The following is a 20296-nucleotide window of genomic DNA, read 5'->3' as shown; positions in this document are numbered from 1 at the left end:
AGTTTACTAATGAATTACTTAATTTTTTTTATCTTACTGAAATTTAAGAAATCTACCTAATCAAATATACAGAACTAAAGCAGCTTACAAATACTACACCAAAGTGCTATATTCATATAAATTGTACATCTCAGCGGCATTTCTATTGCAAAAGTTGCCATCTGATAAAGGGAAAATCATATTAGAGCCCTGCTATGGATTTGCTTATACCTATATCACTTGTCTATTGCTGTTACAATCTACAAACTGAGTTTCACCTGGACTGACCCCTTGAACAACAGCAACGTCCACATGTTATTTTTGTTTTGAAATCTCACAGAATGTAATTGCACAGAAAATGCAATCTGTGATGAAGGAATTTCTGGTGCTGGAACCTGTTTCTGTAAAGAGGGATGGACTGGAAAATACTGTGAAACAAGATTTGGCAAGTAATTTTACACATGTAATTTTGAAATCAATTTTAGTTAATAAACCCAATATTATATGTTGTTATTGTTACTTACATTATCTGTAACTTACATTAGTGCAGATTTATTTTTATTCGTTATGGTTTTGTGACTTATCAAAACTGAAGACAGAAAGGCTTTGATAGTTCCATTAATTGAAAAATTCCAAATGTTGAAATTAAATTAATTGATAAAGCAAATCATGGTGACTAAAGAATTACAAATTGCTAAGTTTTACTTAATTTGCTCCAATGGAAATCTTATTTACTTTGTAATATTTTGTACATTTAAATGAGTATAGCTTTCACTGTTCTAATGATAGCAGCAAAGTTAACTTGAGTGCAACATCACACTGACATCAATATCACTGTTTTCTTTCATGGGCAGAAGAATGAATGCTTCTAAGCAAGAAAATTGTGTGGAGTTGCAGTAATATCATCAACCAGTCTATACTACTAATCATATTACAGAATTCTCACAGTCAGCTAATTCAGAAGTTGAAAGCACTAATAATCAAATCACTTTTGAAACATTTTATGCAAAATAGACATTTGGATATATATGTGAACTAAAAGGTAGAATCGGAACTATTTTGAAAAAACAATTCTCATTATTTTAAACATCTAGTTAAAATATCTCACAAATTAATCATGACAAAGACACTTGATAATATTCCGCACATTATTTCAGGGTGGTTCAACAGTAGATATACTCAAATCTGTCTTAAAAATCTAGTTTTAACTCATTGAGTAAGGCTTTTATTAATTGGGGTTCAATTGCGAAAGGAATGTAGAGAAAGAGAAAGTAGTTGCCAGTTGATTCCAATTAAAGCTGGCTCTGGGGACAGTCAGGGCATTGATCGGAAAAGGGTGGGGGGTAGTTTGGTGTAGTATATAGCGTAGCCTGTGGTTCAGCAGTGAATAACAGAGTGCAACTTCAGAATTTCACCTATTCCTGGATGCATGCTAAATCTTAAAATTGTTGTCAGATTCAGGGGATTAATGATGATGATCACCGATAAATCACACTAAAAAACCTGCAAATCCTGGACAGATATGGGTCAAAATTTTGGATCTTTGAAATAAAATTAGAAAATGAGAGAATGTAAAGCAGCAGCTGGCAGGGAGAAATTAATGTTTCAAGGGTGACATTTTTAAGCTACATCATCAAGTTTTTTTTTCTCGGCCTGATGTTAGACATTTTTCCTGTAAATCAGGGTGTTGTCTTCATCGAGAAATGTCTCTTACACATTTAAACTCATGAATTTGTGTTAATAGATTCTTGGCACAGATAGTGCAGTTTAAAAAAATGTTATTTGCTAAAATTCATTAGGTGCCTTTCTGGTAGTAATGTGCCTATATTTTAGATGTTCACACTAAACAAATTTTGAACAATTATGACACTCAGTAATTTGTAAGTGCCAAATAAAACCGAAAGAACTGTGGATGCTGTAAATCAGGAAGAAAAACAAAGTTGCCTTTGTTCTGGGATGACTTGAATTGCATAAAATCAAATAAAGGCAAATGACTTTAATCAAAAAATTAAAAAGTATTGATTTGAACCTTGCATAAAATTTAACTTTCCAAACTTCCTGGTTTGAACCATGGATTAAACAAGAGATTGAAACTAGTGTCTTTATCACGTTTGATTAATTATCTTTATTGGATGTAATGTCATATATACTACAATGTTGAAGCAATGAATTTTTTGTATTTTTGTTTAATGTAGCTGTAAAATCTGCATGTTTCCCAAAGTGTGATCGCAATGCTGTTTGCAGAAGTGACAACATCTGTGAGTGTAATCCATACTATGAAGGTGACGGAAGGAAATGTACAGGCAAGGACATATACATGTTTTGCCAAGCTTAACAAATATAATTGTAAAAACCGAAAGACCTTCAGACGCTGTAAGTCAGAAACAAAAACAAATTGCTGGAAAAGCTTGGCAGGTCTGACGGCATCTGTCAAATCAGAGTTAATGTTACGGGTCTGGGGGTGACCCTTCCGCAGAACTGTTCTGAGTCGCTGGACCTGAAACATTAACTCTGATTTTTTATTTTCACAGATGCTGCCAGACCTGCTGAGCTTTTCCAGCCACTTTGTTTTTGTTCTAAATATAATTGTACTTTCCATTTGGTTGTCTAGATGTTCAGACTAGCTTATATTCAGCTCAAGTCCTTAGATCCTAAATTATGGTCCAGTAGGTGTTCTCAGAATGTCATTGATGGGGTTTAAGTATTTATTTTGAAACAGGTGAATGCATTTGTTAACATTGCAAAGAGATTAATTTTAGACTCAGTTGGAATATGCAAGCTGTATAAATTAATACAACAGTGTCATTTTAGGACTGCAGTATGAGATGTTCGAATTTTAACACCATAGGAGTACACAATAGGAAAGAAATGTACTTGTCATCATACTGATGCTAAATCTTTTACAAATCAGAAACTAATGTAGAGTTTTATTAATTTCCCTATTTCACATGTTCTATTTTCCCTTTAAAAAAAATCAATGTTATTTTACCTTTATATGTTGTACGTGGCATTCTTGTGCAGAGACTTTTATAATTCACCCATTTAGGGACAGTTTTGCACCAATGACTTTTCTTGTTATAATAGTTCAATGATATAATCATAGCCTATGGTGTCTGCATTTGTACTGATTCTTTCACTGGAGCACTTTACCATAATCTCATTTTACTACCTTTTTAAATTCAGTTCAGAAAGTGCCAAATGCAGAATAAACCCAGGATTTAGAAAAGTTGGTTGTGGGGCAATGATGGTGGCTCTACCTCTGAGCCAGGAGGCCATGGTTTCAAATTCCACCTGCTCCAGAGGTGTGTAATAAACTCTGAACAGGTTGTTTAGAAAATATCTATCAAGAATTTAGGGCATCAGTTATGAGGAGAAATTAGAAAGGCTACAACTCTTCTCTGAACAGAAAAAATTGTGAGCTGATTAAATAGAAATTTCCAAAATGACAAGGCGCTTTGATAAGAATAGATACAGAAAAATTGTTCCCTTGAGTAAGTCAATAATTCATAGAGACAAAAGATCTAAAGGAAAGATAAGCAGGATCATTTTCACTTGAAGAGTTGATGGAATCTGGAATGTTCTACTTAATGTGATGGTGGAAGCGGACATCATTAGTAATTTTAATAAGAAGTTGGGCAGCTGCTTGACGAGGTGGGACTGAGAGGGCCATAGCCCCACTCTCTTGCTTTTTGTCTAAGTATGACGGGACTTTCAAAGATCCAGCAAAAGCATGATGCTTCTGTGCTGTAGGTTTCTGATACAAAATTCAGCAGCTTTATCTTAATTCTTTAATCATGGGTCACGACACATGGTGGAAAAATGAGACAAAATTAATTCTGCATACGACAGGTGGGATGTTCTGCCCTGACACAATTCCATGAGTGTGGCACAGGGAATCTGACTCAAATTTGTCTGTAAAAAGGCATCTCAAATTCAATAGGGGCTGTTATTAACATACCAGTTGGAATCTTGTTATACAGAAGCTTTGTTTTGTTCCCTTAGGAGGGATAAGGCATATTCTTCAATAGGCACATTGGTTAGGTCATTGTTCCCTGAAAGGATAGAACAGATTATGGCCCAGGTTTGACCTGGCTAATATTTTAAAACTCTGATCAAGAATTATTAGAGAAAAAAAAGTATAGTAGAAGTCATGCTATAGTAGAAGTCATGCTGTAATAAGATTTTATTTAGCCACTAAATCTACCTTGTTGATCTTGTATGGAAAGAAAAGAATCAAGGCACATTCATTAATATAGTAATTTTATATATAGTGGTTGACCGCTGCAAGACCAATAATGGAGGCTGCCATCAATATGCTGCCTGTAGTCAAAGTGGGATTAACATAACCTGTACTTGCCAACCGGAGCATGAGGGTGATGGCTATATCTGCAGCCCCATTGACCGATGTTTCGATGGCAGGAATGGTGGATGCAGTGAGCATGCAATATGCATCAATATTGGACCAGTAAGTGCAAAAGACATTAGGACTGGTTAAAATTATTTTTGTGAACTAAAATGTATTATCAGAATCATTAAGGGTAATTTATAATTTACCGCTGTTATATAGATCAGTTATTATAACTGTCAGGATCAGCAGAAGAATAAGTAACCAGTTCAGAAGGGTTGGAGGCTTGTTGTTTTTATATTGGATTCCTGACCTGTAACAGCAGTCACAGTTCTTTTGGAAAAGGATTATAGTTTAGTGTACAAATTGCTTACAGTCCGCCAGCTGGTGGTTAATGATTGTCATACGTTTGGAGTCAGAGGATAAGTTTGAGACCCTGGATTGACATGCATCTCAATATATTATGGCACAGTTATTATCAACATACCTCTGATAATCTTTGAGGGCTGTTATAAAGAATCTTCCAATACTACCTCCCCAACCTATTATTTAAAGGGAAATTATACTGTGCCAGTTATGCTTTGAAAATCAGAATAAAATACCATCTATCAAATCATTTTTGAAAACAAAACTTTTTAATTTAGTTAAATAGGAAGTCTAAAAGCAATATGTCATAATTAAACCATTTTTCAAAATTGCACAGGGATGTTTTGAAATTAACCAGTAACATATGTGCTTGGGTGAAATTCCTCTCTTTCCTACTTCAGAAGAGGTGTAATTTCCAAATATTTATAAAATGGTATTTACAGTTTTAGTTTTAGTATTTGATATGCTCAAAAGAGATTTTCTTTATTTAGATGTTCTGCAATTATGTTCTTAAAAGATATGGAGCACATTTTGAAATAATTTTGTGACTAATGTAACTGTAAGGCTCCTAATTTGTATTCCTGTTTAAACCTCGAGTTCAGATATGTTTAATGAGTAGTTTATGAAATGAGGCGATTCAAAATTTCTTTGAAAAACTCTGTTGTAGAACAAACGGAGATGTGAATGCAAAGAAGGATTCAGAGGTGATGGTATCCAATGTTTAGTCAATGCCAAACCACCAGTAGATCGTTGCCTTGAAAGGAATCTATGTCATTCTCGTGCCTTTTGCAATGATCTCCATTTCCAAGGTGAGACTTTATTTTATGTTGCATCATTTCACTTAATTTATAATTTGTTATGATGACAGTGGTTACATAGAACATAATTTGGTTCCTGTATGATGACCAATGATGCTTTTATCTGCATCAATCCAGGAAACCTGTATTTTAATAACTGCTTTTCAAAATAGGAGAAATCCTATGCACAGGTTTGGAGACCAATAATCCAGTTCACTTGGACTCGCAAAAATGCATTCTTAAACTTATTAATGCATGGGATATGGATAACACTGGTCTTTCAGTATTTATTGCCTACCCCTAATTGTCTTTTTAGCTCCTGCTGCAATCATGTGGTGTATAGCAACTCCCAAAGTTAGTCAGGGAGCTCCAAATTTTGATCCAGAAGCACGAGAAAATTATTTTTAAAGTCAGTGTATTATGAAACCTGTATGGGAACATGGAAGGTGGTAGTGTTCCCATGTGCCCACTGATTTATTTTTCACTGATAGGTCTTGCAGGATTAGGAAATGCTAATAAAGTAACCTTTGTGTCCGCTTTGAGTTGATCTTGTGGATCATATACATGCAGCCATGTTTTTCCAATGGGCTTAAGATAGTGGCTATAACTTGCCCTGCAACTCAGTAGACATTTTAAGAGCCTGTTAAGTGGGTCTACTGTCACATATAGAATTCCCCCTTTAGGGGCAGAATGACCAAATAACTCACTCAATACTTGGGGGTCCACTCCCAGCATCGAAGAGTATATTGAAATTACAGCGGTGGGAAGATACCATCTGAGAATCAAGCAAGTTCTTCAATGAACAAAAGAAAGACATACGTGTTCATACAACGCATCATCCTCCGATGCTTCCGCCATCTACAATCCGACCCCACCACCCAAGACATTTTTCCATCCCCACCCTTGTCTGCCTTCTGGAGAGACCACTCTCTCCGTGACTCTCTTGTTCGGTCCACACTCCCCTCCAACCCCACCACACCCGGCACCTTCCCCTGCAACCGCAGGAAGTGCTACACTTGCCCCCACACCTCCTCCCTCACCCCCATCCCAGGCCCCAAGATGACTTTCCATATTAAGCAGAGGTTCACCTGCACATCTGCCAATGTGGTATACTGTATCCATTGTACCCGGTGTGGCTTCCTCTACATTGGGGAAACCAAGCGGAGGCTTGGGGACCGCTTTGCAGAACACCTCCGCTCGGTTCACAATAAGCAACTGCACCTCCCAGTCGTGAACCATTTTAACTCCCCCTCTCATTCCTCAGATGACATGCCCATCATGGGCCTCCTGCAGTGCCACAATGATGCCACCCGAAGGTTGCAGGAACAGCAACTCATATTCCGCTTGGGAACCCTGCATCCCAATGGTATCAAAATGGACTTCACAAGCTTCAAAATCTCCCCTTCCCCCACTGCATCCCAAAACCAGCCCAGTTTGTCCCCTCCCCCCACTGCATCACACAACCAGCCCAGTTTGTCCCCTCCCCCCACTGCATCCCAAAACCAGTCCAGCCTGTCTCCGCCTCCCTAACTTGTTCTTCCTCTCACCCATCCCTTCCTCCCACCTCAAGCCGCACCTCTATTTCATACCTACTAACCTTATCCCGCCTCCTTGACCTGTCCGTCTTCCCTGGACTGGCCTATCCCCTCCCAACCTCCCCACCTATACTCTCCTCTCCACTATCTTCTTTTCTCTCCATCTTCAGTCCGCCTCCCCCTCTCTCCCTATTTATTTCTGAACCCTCACCCCATCCCCCTCTCTGATGAAGTGTCTCGGCCCGAAACGTCAGCTTTTGTGCTCCTGAGATGCTGCTTGGCCTGCAGTGTTCATCCAGCTTCACACTTTGTTATCTTGGATTCTCCAGCATCTGCAGTTCCCATTACCACTCATACATGCTTATACGTTTGTTTTCAGCCCACCTCTAGCAATTACGGACCAATCATTATTAATTAATTACCATACGCTTCCAATTAAGCTAATGTAACTGCACGGCTAGAGATGGCCAGGCTTGTGGTGAACCCCTGGTCTTCCATGGTCTCACAATATTTCCCAGACTCTAATCTTCCTTCTTGGGACTCATATTAATTGCCAATAATTTATGACTTCTCAAATTCTGTTATGCAACATATTTTTCTTAGTAATCTCATTTGTAAAATGTATAAAAGGATGCTAAATTTCTACCTCTTGTTCTAAAACTTGTAATATCAGTTCCTGTTCAAAATTACAGAGACATGTATAATGTTACATCTAATGTTAAAATTCTTTAGCTAATGGATTATGAGCAGCTTCTTTCTCACCTGACCTCAGAATGTCAAACAAACACAGCCCCTCTATCTTGTAACTGTACTTATAACATGCGAAGAGAAGGAATTATAAGTGAGTTGATATATATGTGTGCATGTAAATCTATAACTAGCTTAGAATCATACACCTAAGATTATTTGAAAAATCTTATTGTAACAGATTATCTAATTAAATGTAGAATTCTGATGTGATATGTTCCTGTCTATGCCTCCTGCGTAAACAACTGCAGCTGTATTTTCAGGTGATTATGAGGCCTACGGTGCTATCTCAATTCTTTATCTTGGGTCTACAGGGCTATCATTGTTCTAACTTATGCAGACTACATGAAGTGAAATGTTTTCCCAAGCTCCCTAAAATTACTGTCAGCCATATTTTGTTGCTTACGCCATGGGCAGCCATCAGCCATTTTGTTCTGCTGTCAAACATGGCAGCCCTAACACCTCCTTAAAATGATATTAGTGTTTCGGTTGTGTTTTTACAACAATCCAGTAGCTTCATAATCATCATTATGGATATGCTTTATGATTCTTGATTACTTAATTAACTGAACTCAAGTTCACAAGCTATCATATTGGAATTTGAAGTAATGTTTGAATTATTATGCCTTTAATATAATAGGCATAACAACTGTTCAGTCATGACAAGCCTCAGGTGCATGTCAATTCTGTGCTGGGACAGCACTGCGTGAGGCCCAATTGGTCTCACTTTCCCCTTGAACGGAACAAATCTAACAAAGACCTCCTGCTTCCAGTTTCCAGTTTACTAATCTGCATGGAAAGTGCAAATACATGGCTCTTGGGTCAGGTCAGTGTTGGGCTTGGCCTCAATGCCTCACCTGGTTTGAACAATCCAGGCTGTATTTTGTGGGGGGCAAAGAAACACAAGAATATTACCTGCAAATCATTAATACACACAGGTCCCAAGACTGTAACCAACAGTTTCTTATATCCTTGGTTGACTGATTGTACAATATCTAGGTTCCTGTTCTGTTAGAGGTTTCGGGGAGTAAATAATTCAATTGTAAAAGTCTTATCACAGGCACTTTATGAAATGACCGTGAGCCATTCAGATGTGTGTATTGTGTAGCAATGTTGTTCTTTTTCCCAGATAAAACAGCTGGAGTATTCCATTTGCAGTCACCCACTGGGAAGTATAGATTTACCTTTGAGGGTGCAGTAGCTGCCTGCAACGCTGAGGGGGCTACCCTGGCAAGTTTTGATCAGCTTGCTACTGCCCAACAGGTAAATGTCTACACAAACAATTTATTTGGCAAAATTCAAGTTGTTTAACAGAAGTGAATTTTGCATATGCCTGTGCTGTTATGCAGACACTTTACATTTAATATCACTTAGCATACTTAACTTTTGAAGGATTGTGAAAAATTGATGTATTTCAAGATTTGTGGAAGTACCAGGAGTGGTTTCATTAAAATAGGTAATTGCTAGTTCACTGCAGACAAAGGCACGTGGGAATGGGAGTGGGCCATTCAGCCTGCCCACCCTTCAATACGATCATGGCTGATTGGTCACTTCAATGTATTTTATTCGCCCTGTCCCCAATAATCCTGTACACCGTTGGTGATCAGAAATCTTATCAATCTCTACTTTGAATATACTCAAAGACTGAGATGCCACTGATAGAGAATATCAAAGTTTCACAACCATCTGAGTGAAAAAATTCTATTCATCACAGAGCTAAATGGCACCCATCTCTGTTCTTAGACTCCCCAACTAAGGGAAACACCTTAGCTGCATCTACTGTGTATATCACCTTAAGTATTTTGTAAGCTTCAATGAGATCTCCTCATTCTTCAAAACTCTAGAGCATACAGGCCCAGTATGCCCCGTCTTACCATCTTGGGAACAAATCTAACGAAGCTTCGTAGCACTTCCTCTGCAGCAAAAATATCTTTGCTGGCTTAAGGAGATCAAAAATACACACAGTACGTCAGGCACAATCTAACGAAGCACCTATACAATTGAAGCAAAATTCTGTAATCCCTGTACTCAAATCTTCATGTAATAAAGACCAACATTCACTTAAGTCTGAGGAAGTCCTCCTGAAGGCATTTTATATGTTCCTCACAAAACACATTCCTCCTTAGCTTTGTATTATCCACAAAATTGGAAATATTACACTGCAAAAATAACGTACTGGGAATTCTAGAAATCTCAAACAAAAACAGAAAATGCTGGAAATGCTCAGCAGGTCAGGCTGCACGTGTGGAGAGAGAAAGTGTTCACCTTTCAGGTGGAGGACCTCCCTTCATGAACCACTTAACGATTGTTTCTTTGATTTATCTTGCACAGTTTGGTTACCACCTTTGTGTTATTGGATGGATGGCTGACAAGAAAGCAGGATATCCCACAACCCACATAAATCCTAACTGTGGCTCTAACAAGATTGGTATAATGGATTATGGAGTGCAATCAAATCTCAGTGCGCTTTGGGATGCTTACTGCTTTAGAGAGCAAGGTAAGCAAGGAATTCAATGCATTCCTTAGCTAAATTTACTGTTCTAAATAAAGGATGTAAAGCAGCATTTGATTTACCAAATATTTAAGTTACACTAATTAGTTGGTATATTTCTGGCACAATCACTTCACAGATACTCAGTGTGTATGTAAGGAAGGCTTTGTGGGTGATGGCTATTCCTGCAATGGGAACCTTGTGGATGTGCTCTCCAGTAACTCCAACTTTTCAGTCTTTTATTCTGTGAGTATTACCTCTGCATGACTTTAATTCCATTTTTACAAATGTGATCATCAGTGTATATTATTATTTTCTCTCTCTTGTTAGAAATTGTTAGATTACGCCAATGCCACTGAAGAAGGAGTGAAATTCCTGGAATTCCTATCAAATGAGACAACCAATGAAACTTTGTTCGTGCCCTTAGATTCTGGTTTTGGAGTAAATGAGGTAAAAAAAAATCTCCCAAACGATCCTTTCCTGCTTTTAAAAAGATTGAATATCCAGTTGAGGATCGAAGTGATGTGGAAATTTGTCAACCATTGATTATGTTTGTTAAAGAGCCCATCTGCTTGTTGGGGGTGTTTGAGAGAAGATTATAAACTAGAGCAGTGGGAATATTTCCTGTAAAACCATGGAATCTTTAACATGCACCTTTTGAGCTGCAAGCATTGCCTTAATCTAATGACTCAATTTAAAAGACACTGTTGGAATCCAAGTTACTATTGTTCATGGAACTGTCGGTTCAGCAATGTAGCATTCCCCCAGAGTTTCATTAATGTACCAAATCAGGTGATGGGTATAGAGCATGAACTCACATCCTCTGCCTCAGTGTGCTGACAAACTGATCCAGTATTACAATGACAGATAATGATAATCGCAAAACTCTGGTATGAGATTAAGACTTGGTAATTTCTTGTTGCATCTAGACCATGCCATGGAGGGATCTTGAAAACCATATCTCCAGGAACAATAGTTTTATCTACTATGATGAGTTGAGTGCTGATACACTCATTTCATCCAGGCTGGGATATGACCTTCTCATTGAAACTGGACCTACAAATCAGACCCTCTTCAGTGTAAGTGATAGTAGAGCTTTTCTATTGAAAAGTCAACACCTGCTGCTTTTAAATTTGAAAAATGTCATATATTAAAAACACATTTCTAGCAGTAATGCATGCAAGATAAACACTGCTAGGTTACTTTTTTAAACGAACACTTCTTTTAACAAAATCACTGTTTGTGAAAATCAGTGATTCCTAATCCTGCAAAAGAACTTTCCGAAGGTAGTCTTATTTTAATTGACCTTCACTTAAACTAGACTACTTTACTTAATTTTCACCCCAATCCCAGGCCCTAGGAAGACTTTTCACATCAAACAGATGTTCACCTGCACATCTGTCAATGTTATATACTGCATCCGCTGTTCCCGTTGTGGCTGCCTCTACATCAGGAAACCAAACGGAGGCTTGGGGACCACTTTGCAGAACACCTACGCTCTATTCACACCAAACAACTACACCTCCCAGTCGCGAACCATTTCAATTCCATCCCCCACTTCTCGGACGACATGTCCAACGTGGGCCTCCTGCATGGCCACAATGACGCCACCTGAAAGATGCAGGAACAGCAACTCATATTTCGCTTGGGGGCTTTGCAGCCCAAGGGTATCAATGTGGACTTCACAAGCTTCAAAATCTCCCCTTCCCCGACTACATCCCAAAACCAGCCCACCTAGCTCCCGCCTCCCTAACCACTCCTCCCACCTCAAGCTCCACCTCCATCCCCTACCCACTAACCTCATCCTGCCTGCCTGACCTGTCCATCCTCCCTGGGCTGACGTATCGCACCCCCCCCCCCGCCCCCACCAACTCCCCACCTACATTCACCTTCACTGGCTCTAACCCCGTCTCTTTGAACTGTCTGTCTCCTCTCACCCTATCTTCTCCTTTATCCATCCTCTATCCGCCTCCCCCTGTCTCCCTATTTATTTCAGAATCCCCTTCCCCTCCCCCATTTCTGAAGAAGGGTCCTGACCCAAAACGCCAGCTTTCCTGCTCCTCTGATGCTGCTTGGCCTGCTGTGTTCATCCAGCTTCACACCGTGTTATCTCTATTTATTTTACACTTTTCATATATACAAAAGCTGAAGTCTGTGAAAATTTCAATACCTATTTTGCACTTCACTCCTTTTATGAAAAGGAAAAGTTGCACATTCTGAAAACTGAAATATAAATTAAAGTGAGGTATTAGGTAGGTCAGCATCTGTGAGGAGAACAGTGTCAAGTTTTGAGTTTTTGGCACATTCAGGGAACAATAAACTGAAACGTAACAAAGGAGAAAAGAAAAATAGAAAAGTTCTGTGTATAACCTGGTCTGAGGAGGTTCAGGGGCTGGTTTGGTTAAAAATAACAAGATATTCTACTTCATTGAACACAGAATTTTAAACAGAAAAAGACAAAACTCAAAGTTTGGACAAGTAAAAATAAATGCATGACTTCTGAAAATAAAATTCTGGCAAGAGAATTAATTTCCTAGTAGCAAGGACAAGAACAGACAGCAAGCTCTCAAGCACCTTATTCTTCTCATATAATCATCCCTTCCCAGCCCCCCATTCCAATAGATCTCAGGCATCCCTTCAGACTGTATTAAATGATTACTGACTTAACCAATGAGGATGTGAAGAGGCATTGACTGGAGCAGTTAACAGTGTTGTTACGCACATAGTTGCTAGCTCCAGTGATCCTCGAACTCTTATCTTTTTGCCCGCCCAGCTAAGTTTTCTGTTGCTGGCTAGAATAAGCATGGCTCGGCGCAATGATCCGGAGAAGACTGGCAAAGAGGAGGAACACAGCAGGCTTATGACATTAGCTGGCATCTCCAGCAAAGCATTTATAGATCCCAAAATTTTCATTGGTGTTGTTGGCTGAGGGAGGGGGTGAGTGAGATTGGAGGCGAGATGGCAGAAGGTAGTCACGTGTTGTGGGTGTGGTGAGTAGTCAGGGTAGATAGTGATTCTGGACATTCGAGCCAGTAGTGTGTGTGAAGATGTGGGAAGTGTCAGGTAAGCAGGTATGGATGGTAGTGAGTTGGGTTGACTTTTATTCACTGTTACACCAGAAATTACACAGAGCAAGTTTTCTAGAATGTCTCATGCAACCCAAATCAGCTGATTCAACATTTAACATTTCCTTGGCAACAACTGTGCACGTGCGCACTTGGGGACTTCAAAGGGGTCCTGATGCTCCCCAACCGCATATACTGTGTATTCTCACTTTCAATTCGGGAAGATCAAGTATCTTTTTAACTTGCCATTTGGCTATTAATGGTGCCATTTTACAACTGATTGTTGAAGAGTATTCTGCTGATTCTTCAGACTACTTTTTGCTTCCCTAATCAACCATATTATTCAATAGCCTTTTACCACCATTTCTGTGACTGAATGAACTATAGTGGGCGACCTTGCCGATAAATTAGGCCATAATTCAAACTGCATCTCAAAGACCACTTCTGTTTATCATAGAAATCACAGAATCCCTACCGTGTTGAAACAGGCCCTTTGGCCCAACAAGTGCACACCAACCCTCAGAGCATCCCACCCAGACCCACCCTGAACACTATGGACAATTTAACATGGCCAATCCACCTATCGTGCACATCTTTCGACTGTGGGAGGAAATTGGAGCACCTGCAGGAAACCCATGCAGACACAGGGAGAACGTGCAAACTCCACGCAGTCACCCAACGGTGGAATCGAACTTGGGTCCCTGGCGCTGTGAGGAGCACTGCTAACCACTGAGCCACTGTATTGCCCCAGTACTCTGGATTGGCCACTTGACCTGTCACTTTCATTCAGATTTTAGCTGAATGGTACGAAAACAAGCTAATTCATATCCAGTGAGAAACACTGCAGTTGGATTTTCTTAACTTGTAGATCACAATGCTGATTCTATCTATATAGCACTGGCTTTCTGATTCTGTGCTCCTAGCAATGAGCTGTATGCAGGAAGTGTGGTGCAGGTGCACAGTCTGATTTCTGAGCTATTATTTTAATATTAATTTTAATGCACAAAGGAAATCACAGACCCTTGACTTACAATTTCCTGTCATGAGTGTGCCTCCCAGCTGGGAGCGTTAGATCTCAAACTGGCCTCTTGGGGGTTGCTGAATTTCAATTCTGCCTTCACTTTACTTGACATAATTTATGTATCTAAATCAGTAACACATTTGAAGAGTATTTGACTGGAATTTGCTCACAGATAATGTTCCATATCTGGTAAAGTAAATGCATTGCAGAAAGGAATTTTAAACCAATTTAAATTCAATAGGAATATTCATGGATTGCAAACCTTAATTATTTTGCTGGTTTAATAGCATTTTAGATGACATTGTAGCTATTTTGAAGGCTAAATTAGGCTTTGAAATTAGGAACAAATTCAGAAGACATATTCAGCTATCAATCCATTCCATCCTGGCTATGGTACAACTTTTTCATTCACCCACCATCACAATTGAGAAGGCATATTGTTATTATGTAAGCAATGAATCCAAAAAGACAACATTTTTTCTAAATTAATAGTCCAGTTCGCCAACTCTAGTTATTAATTAAGTCTGGTATGAATAATTACTAGGTTTATATCTCCAAGTTAGTTCTAGGAGCCAGATGGAATCAGCATTGTGATCTACAAGTTAAGAAAATCCAACAGATCCAAGATATTTGTAGTTTCAGACTTAGAATATACTGCCAGAATTAGTTAATACCACAACTGCATTTGCAAATTCTTCATGGACAATGATTAATTTGTAATACAAACCCTCTCAGGCCCTTTTCCTATCCAGCAATGTTGAACACAATGCTGTATTGTATATACACAGACGTGCTTGATATTTATCCCAGTCTTTAGTTCATTTGTGAAATAAGGTAATTGCTGGTTAGGCCAGCATTTATTGTCCATCCCCAGTTACCCTGCAGAAGGTGGCAGTGAGTTATGTTCTTGAAACCCTGCCGTCCTTGAGGTGCAGGGGCACCTGTAGTGCTCTAAGGAAGGGAATTAGAGGATTCTGTCCAAGCAATAAGAAGAAACAACTATATAGTTCCAAGTCTGAGTGCAGCAAGCTACATTTAGCAATGTTAAGAGACATGGGCCAGATTGAGGCCCACGAATCTGGTCGGTCAGTCGGTTGGTTGGTCGGTTTTAATGTCCGGTGTTTGAAGCTGCATATATATTGCCGCCATTCATAAACCTGGGAACGGTTTCCCTGATACAAGGATCCGGAAGAAGGTTAAAAGTTGAAGAAGGGTAGATTTAGACTTAGATTTTATTGCTACTAATCTATATCTAGTGTTCATGAGGTTCCACTTGTAATCTGACCCAGTGCAGCCCACAAGACTCAACCCCACACACACCTTGCCCTGCAAGATGCCCCTCAAGCTCCATGTAACCAGTCGTTTTTTTTTCCCCCTCTTTTTGTCTGTAATGGAAGTGGTGGTTGTGGGGGGGCGGGCAGTGAGAGTGAGAGTGAGAGATATGCCATTGGCTAATTACTTACTTATTAGTATTTTACGTGGCACTTTGTCAAAGACTTTTCAAATCATCATGATAAATAGCCTTTCAAACTCCACCAATTTTACACTATGGTCAAGAGAACAAAAAAGGCAGTGACAGGATCATAGATAATGGGAACTGCAGATGCTGGAGAATCCAAGATAACAAAGTGTGAAGCTGGATGAACACAGCAGGCCAAGCAGCATCTCAGGAGCACAAAAGCTGACGTTTCAGGCCTAGACCCTTCATCAGAGAGGGGGATGAGGAGAGGGTTCTGAAATAAATAGGGAGAGATGGGGAGGCGGACCGAAGATGGATAGAGGAGAAGATAGGTGGAGAGGAGAGTATAGGTGGGGAGGGGGGAAGGGTATAGGTCAGTCCGGGGAGGACGGACATGTCAAGGAGACGGAATGATGTTAGTAGGTTGGAAATGGAGGTGTGGCTTGAGATGGGAGGAGGGGATAGGTGAGAGGAAGAACAGGTTAGGGAGGCGGGGATGAGCTGGGCTGGTTTTGGGATTCAGTGGGGGGAGGGGGAGATTTTGAAGCTGGTGAAGTCCACATTGATACCATTGGGCTGCAGGGTTCCCAAGCGGAATATGAGTTGCTGTTCCTGCAACCTTCGGGTGGCATCATTATGGCACTGCAGGACGCCCATGATGGACATGTCGTCTAAGGAATGGGAGGGGGCCATAATGATGCCACCTGAAGGTTGCAGGAACAGCAATTCCTATTCCGCTTGGGAACCCTGCAGCCCAATGGTATCAATGTGGACTTCACAAGCTTCAAAATCTCCCCAAAACCAGCCCAGCTCATCCCCGCCTGCCTAACCTGTTCTTCCTCTCACCTATCCCCTCCTCTCACCTCAAGCCGCACCTCCATTTCCTACCTACCAACCTCATCCCACCCCCTTGACCTGTCTGTCCTCTTTTAATAAACTTAAACATACCTTGAAGTTTTCCTATCTGCTGAAGATATTTTGTGGCCCCTTTTTCCCCTTCTAATTCCTTTTTTTAAGCAACCCCTGCACTCTATACATTTGTAAGGCCTCCCCTGTTTTTAATGCACTGTTCTTGACACATATTTTCTTCCTTTTCTTTACCAAACTCCCGATATCCCTTGACATCCAGTGTTCACTGGACTTGCAGCCCTTGCTTTTCACTATTTGGGGAACATATTAGCCCTGAATTTGCACTATATTCCTTTTGAAAGACTCCTAATTTCCAAATTTAGACTTAATCTAGGCACAATACTCACAGCTATGTTTGCCAAATCCTGACTAATGATATTGAAATTGACCATCCCTCCCCAATTTAGACACTCAACTTCAGCACTATCCTCTTCCCAAAATGCCCGCCCACTGAAACTTCAACCATGTGATTAGCTTAATTTTGTATGATTAATCCTAAAACTACCACATCTCTCATAGGACCATCTATGTACTGGCACAAAAAGATCTCCTGGGTGCACTTTAAAAATTTCACTTCATCTAATCCTTTCACACTCAGATGATTGCAGTTAATGTTAGCAAAGCTGAAATCCCCTGCAAGTATTCTCATGCCTTTCTGTGAAGGCTTACAAATCATTGTCATACAGCATGGAAATAGACCTTAACATGCTGACCAGACATCCCAGTCTGGCTTACTCCAATTTTCCAGCATTTGACCTATACCCCTCTAAGATCGTCCTGTTCATATGCCCATCCAGATGCCTTTAAAATGTTGTAATTATACCTGCCTCCACCACTTTCTCTGGCAGTTCAATCTATACACACCACCCTCTCCACGAGAAAGTTACTCTTCGGGTACCTTTTATAAATATTTCCCCTCTCACCTTAAACCTATGCTCTCTAGATTTGAACTCCCCTACCCTAGGGAAAAAGTCCTTGGCGATTCATCCTATCCATGCCCTTCAATGATTTTATAAACCTCTATAAGGAGGGGAACTCCAGGGAAAGAAATCCCAGCTTATTCAGCCTCTCTCTATAGCCTCAAACTCTCCAAACCTGGCAATGTCCTTGTAAATCTTTTCTGCACCCTCTCAAGATTAAAAATAGCCTTCCTACAGAAGGACAGCCAGAATTAGATTTTATTGTCACGCAGCATTCTAAAAGTGGCCTCACCAATGTCCTGTACAGCTGCAATGTGACTCCCATACTCAATGCTCTGACCAATGAAGTCCAGTGCCAAATGCCTTCTTCACCATCCTGTCTATCTGCGACGCCACTTTCAAGGAACTGTGCAACTGCACTCTGAGGTCTTTTTGCTCAGCAACACTGCCCAAGGCCCTGCCATTAGCTGTACAAGTCCTATCTTGGTTTGCCTTGCCAAAATGCAACACCTCATATTTATCTAAATTAAATTCCATCAGCTTCTCCTTGGCCTGTTGGCCTATCTGATCCAAGTCCTATTCTACTCTAAGGAAACCTTCTTGACTGTGCATTGTACCATCAATTTTGGTGCCATCTGCAAATGTACTAACCATACCTCATATATTCACATCTAAATCAATTTATACAAATTGTGAAAAAACAGTGGATCCAGCATTGGTCCTTATTGGCAAACCTCTGGTCACAGGCCTCCAGTCTGCAAAGCAACCCTCTACTACCACCCTCTGTCTCCTACCTTCAAGCCAATTTTATAACCAATTGGCTAGTACCCCCTGGATTCTATGTGATCTAACCCTGCTATAGCTGCTCTTCTATCTCCCTCTGACTGTTAGGAGACCTGTAGTGCAATCCCAGCAAAGTAATTGCCCCTTCTTTATAGAACGCCTATGGCGTGGAAACAGGCCATTCGACTCAACAAGTCGTCACTGACTCTAAAGAGCATCCCACCCAGCCTCAACCCCTACCTTGTCCCTGTAACCCTGTATTTCCCATGGCTAATCCACTTAAGCTACCCATCCCTGGGCACTATTGGCAATTTAGCATGGCGTGTCCTCCAAACCGGCATATCTTTGGACTGTGGAAGGAAGTTAGAGCACCAAAGGAAACCCACACAGGCATGGGGAGAACATGCAAAACTCCCCACAGACAGTCTTCCGAGGCTGGAGTTGGACCCAGATCGCTGGCACTGTCAGGCTGCAGTGCTAACCACTGAGCAACTGGGCTGCCCCATTTCTAAGCTCTCCCCAAATAACTTCATTTGAAGATCCTTCAAGACATCCTCCCTCATTGCTATAGTGATTGTTTCCTTTATCAATAATGCAATGCATCTCTCTTCTATCTCCTCCCATCACATCCGAAACTTCTCACCTGAAATATTGAGTTGTCGGTTGTTCTTCCTTCAACCACATACCAGTGATTTCAACTATATCATATTGTCACATATTGATTAACGTTCTAATTTCATCTGTCTTACCAGCCAAGCTCCTTGCATTAAAATAAATACAGTCCTTATTTCTGGAGCTCCCATGTGCCTTATCCTACCCATGTCTTTTCTACCTACTGGACTGTCCTGGCATTCCTATATCTGTTTAGATCTTGCTCCTAACTTTACAACTACTGTGCCCCTTTCCCCTGTTATTCTTTTAAACACAAGATAAATAAGAACACTCCCAGACCCTAAGACGCTATAAAATACCACAACACAGTCCCCACTTCATGGAGCCATCTTTGGTTTTTTTACACCATTGGACATAAATAACAAATGCATTCATGAGGAATTTCTCATTTTGCTGTGTTAGCAGAAGCATTAAGCTGTTTCACAAATTGGCACGTGCAAACCACCCTCACCATACCATCTCACCTGCTTTCGGCCCACCTCCCACTCCACATTGACCATTCAATTATGTACTTTGTTCAGTGACACCAATGATTTTCATGCTTTCACCAGCTTGCTCCGTTTGTAAGTCTGCACAATGCATCTCATGGCTCTTAGCTTGCTTCCTTAGAGTTCACTCACTTGTACGTTGCCAGTTTCTATCCACTTCATTATTTTCTTATTGCAGACTTACTGATTTCAGCACTGATTTACGGAATGCCACCCGCCGTGGGAACACTGCTTTTTTGGTGCTCAGCATCTTTATCGCTCAGTTATAGTTTGGCAGCCTCTGTAGCACACGTTTAGTTGTTAGCACAAAGGGAGAGGCGGGCAGCTTGTCCTGACCGGAGAACAGAACAGTGAAGGAGGCAGATACTTTGCTATATGCCACCACACTATGTGAACATCAAACCTGCAGCATGTATGTGCTAATTCATGCAGCAAATACACCAAGTGTGCTTCAAGAAAATGGTCACATGAAAGGGGAGAAGTCCCTAGTAGGATGATGGGCCTACATTCCGTCAGTGTGTAGCACCTAAGTCACAAGACTTGTTCCCTGAGACAAGGGAGGGATTCAGTATGATGGAAGAGATTAGAAGAACAATTGACGGTGATGTACGCGTGGGGAGACATGGTGACATAGCCATAGTCAGTGAGTTACAAGTGCAGAAACCAAGAAAGAGGAGTAGTTTCTGACACTGAAAGTTGGTGAAAGCCGTTGACTGGGT

At 40.5% G+C, this 20296-nt stretch overlaps 1 protein-coding gene across 1 annotated transcript in view; it reads left to right on the top strand.

Moving 5' to 3' along the window:
- stab1 (stabilin 1) overlaps positions 1-20296 on the top strand; it is a 258505-nt gene that overhangs the window by 226221 nt on the left and 11988 nt on the right. Inside the window, exons 57-65 of the mRNA XM_048547400.2 lie at positions 320-424; positions 2175-2282; positions 4251-4444; positions 5358-5499; positions 8899-9032; positions 10101-10266; positions 10400-10506; positions 10591-10710; positions 11190-11339. Coding sequence (XP_048403357.1) covers positions 320-424; positions 2175-2282; positions 4251-4444; positions 5358-5499; positions 8899-9032; positions 10101-10266; positions 10400-10506; positions 10591-10710; positions 11190-11339 — 1226 coding nt within the window. The remainder of the gene's footprint in view (positions 1-319; positions 425-2174; positions 2283-4250; positions 4445-5357; positions 5500-8898; positions 9033-10100; positions 10267-10399; positions 10507-10590; positions 10711-11189; positions 11340-20296) is intronic.

This window comes from Stegostoma tigrinum, chromosome 11 (assembly GCF_030684315.1).
Source record: "Stegostoma tigrinum isolate sSteTig4 chromosome 11, sSteTig4.hap1, whole genome shotgun sequence".
NCBI lineage: Eukaryota > Metazoa > Chordata > Chondrichthyes > Orectolobiformes > Stegostomatidae > Stegostoma > Stegostoma tigrinum.
The sequence above is the reverse complement of the archived record's forward strand: the minus strand, read 5'-3'. Positions and strand labels throughout refer to the sequence as shown.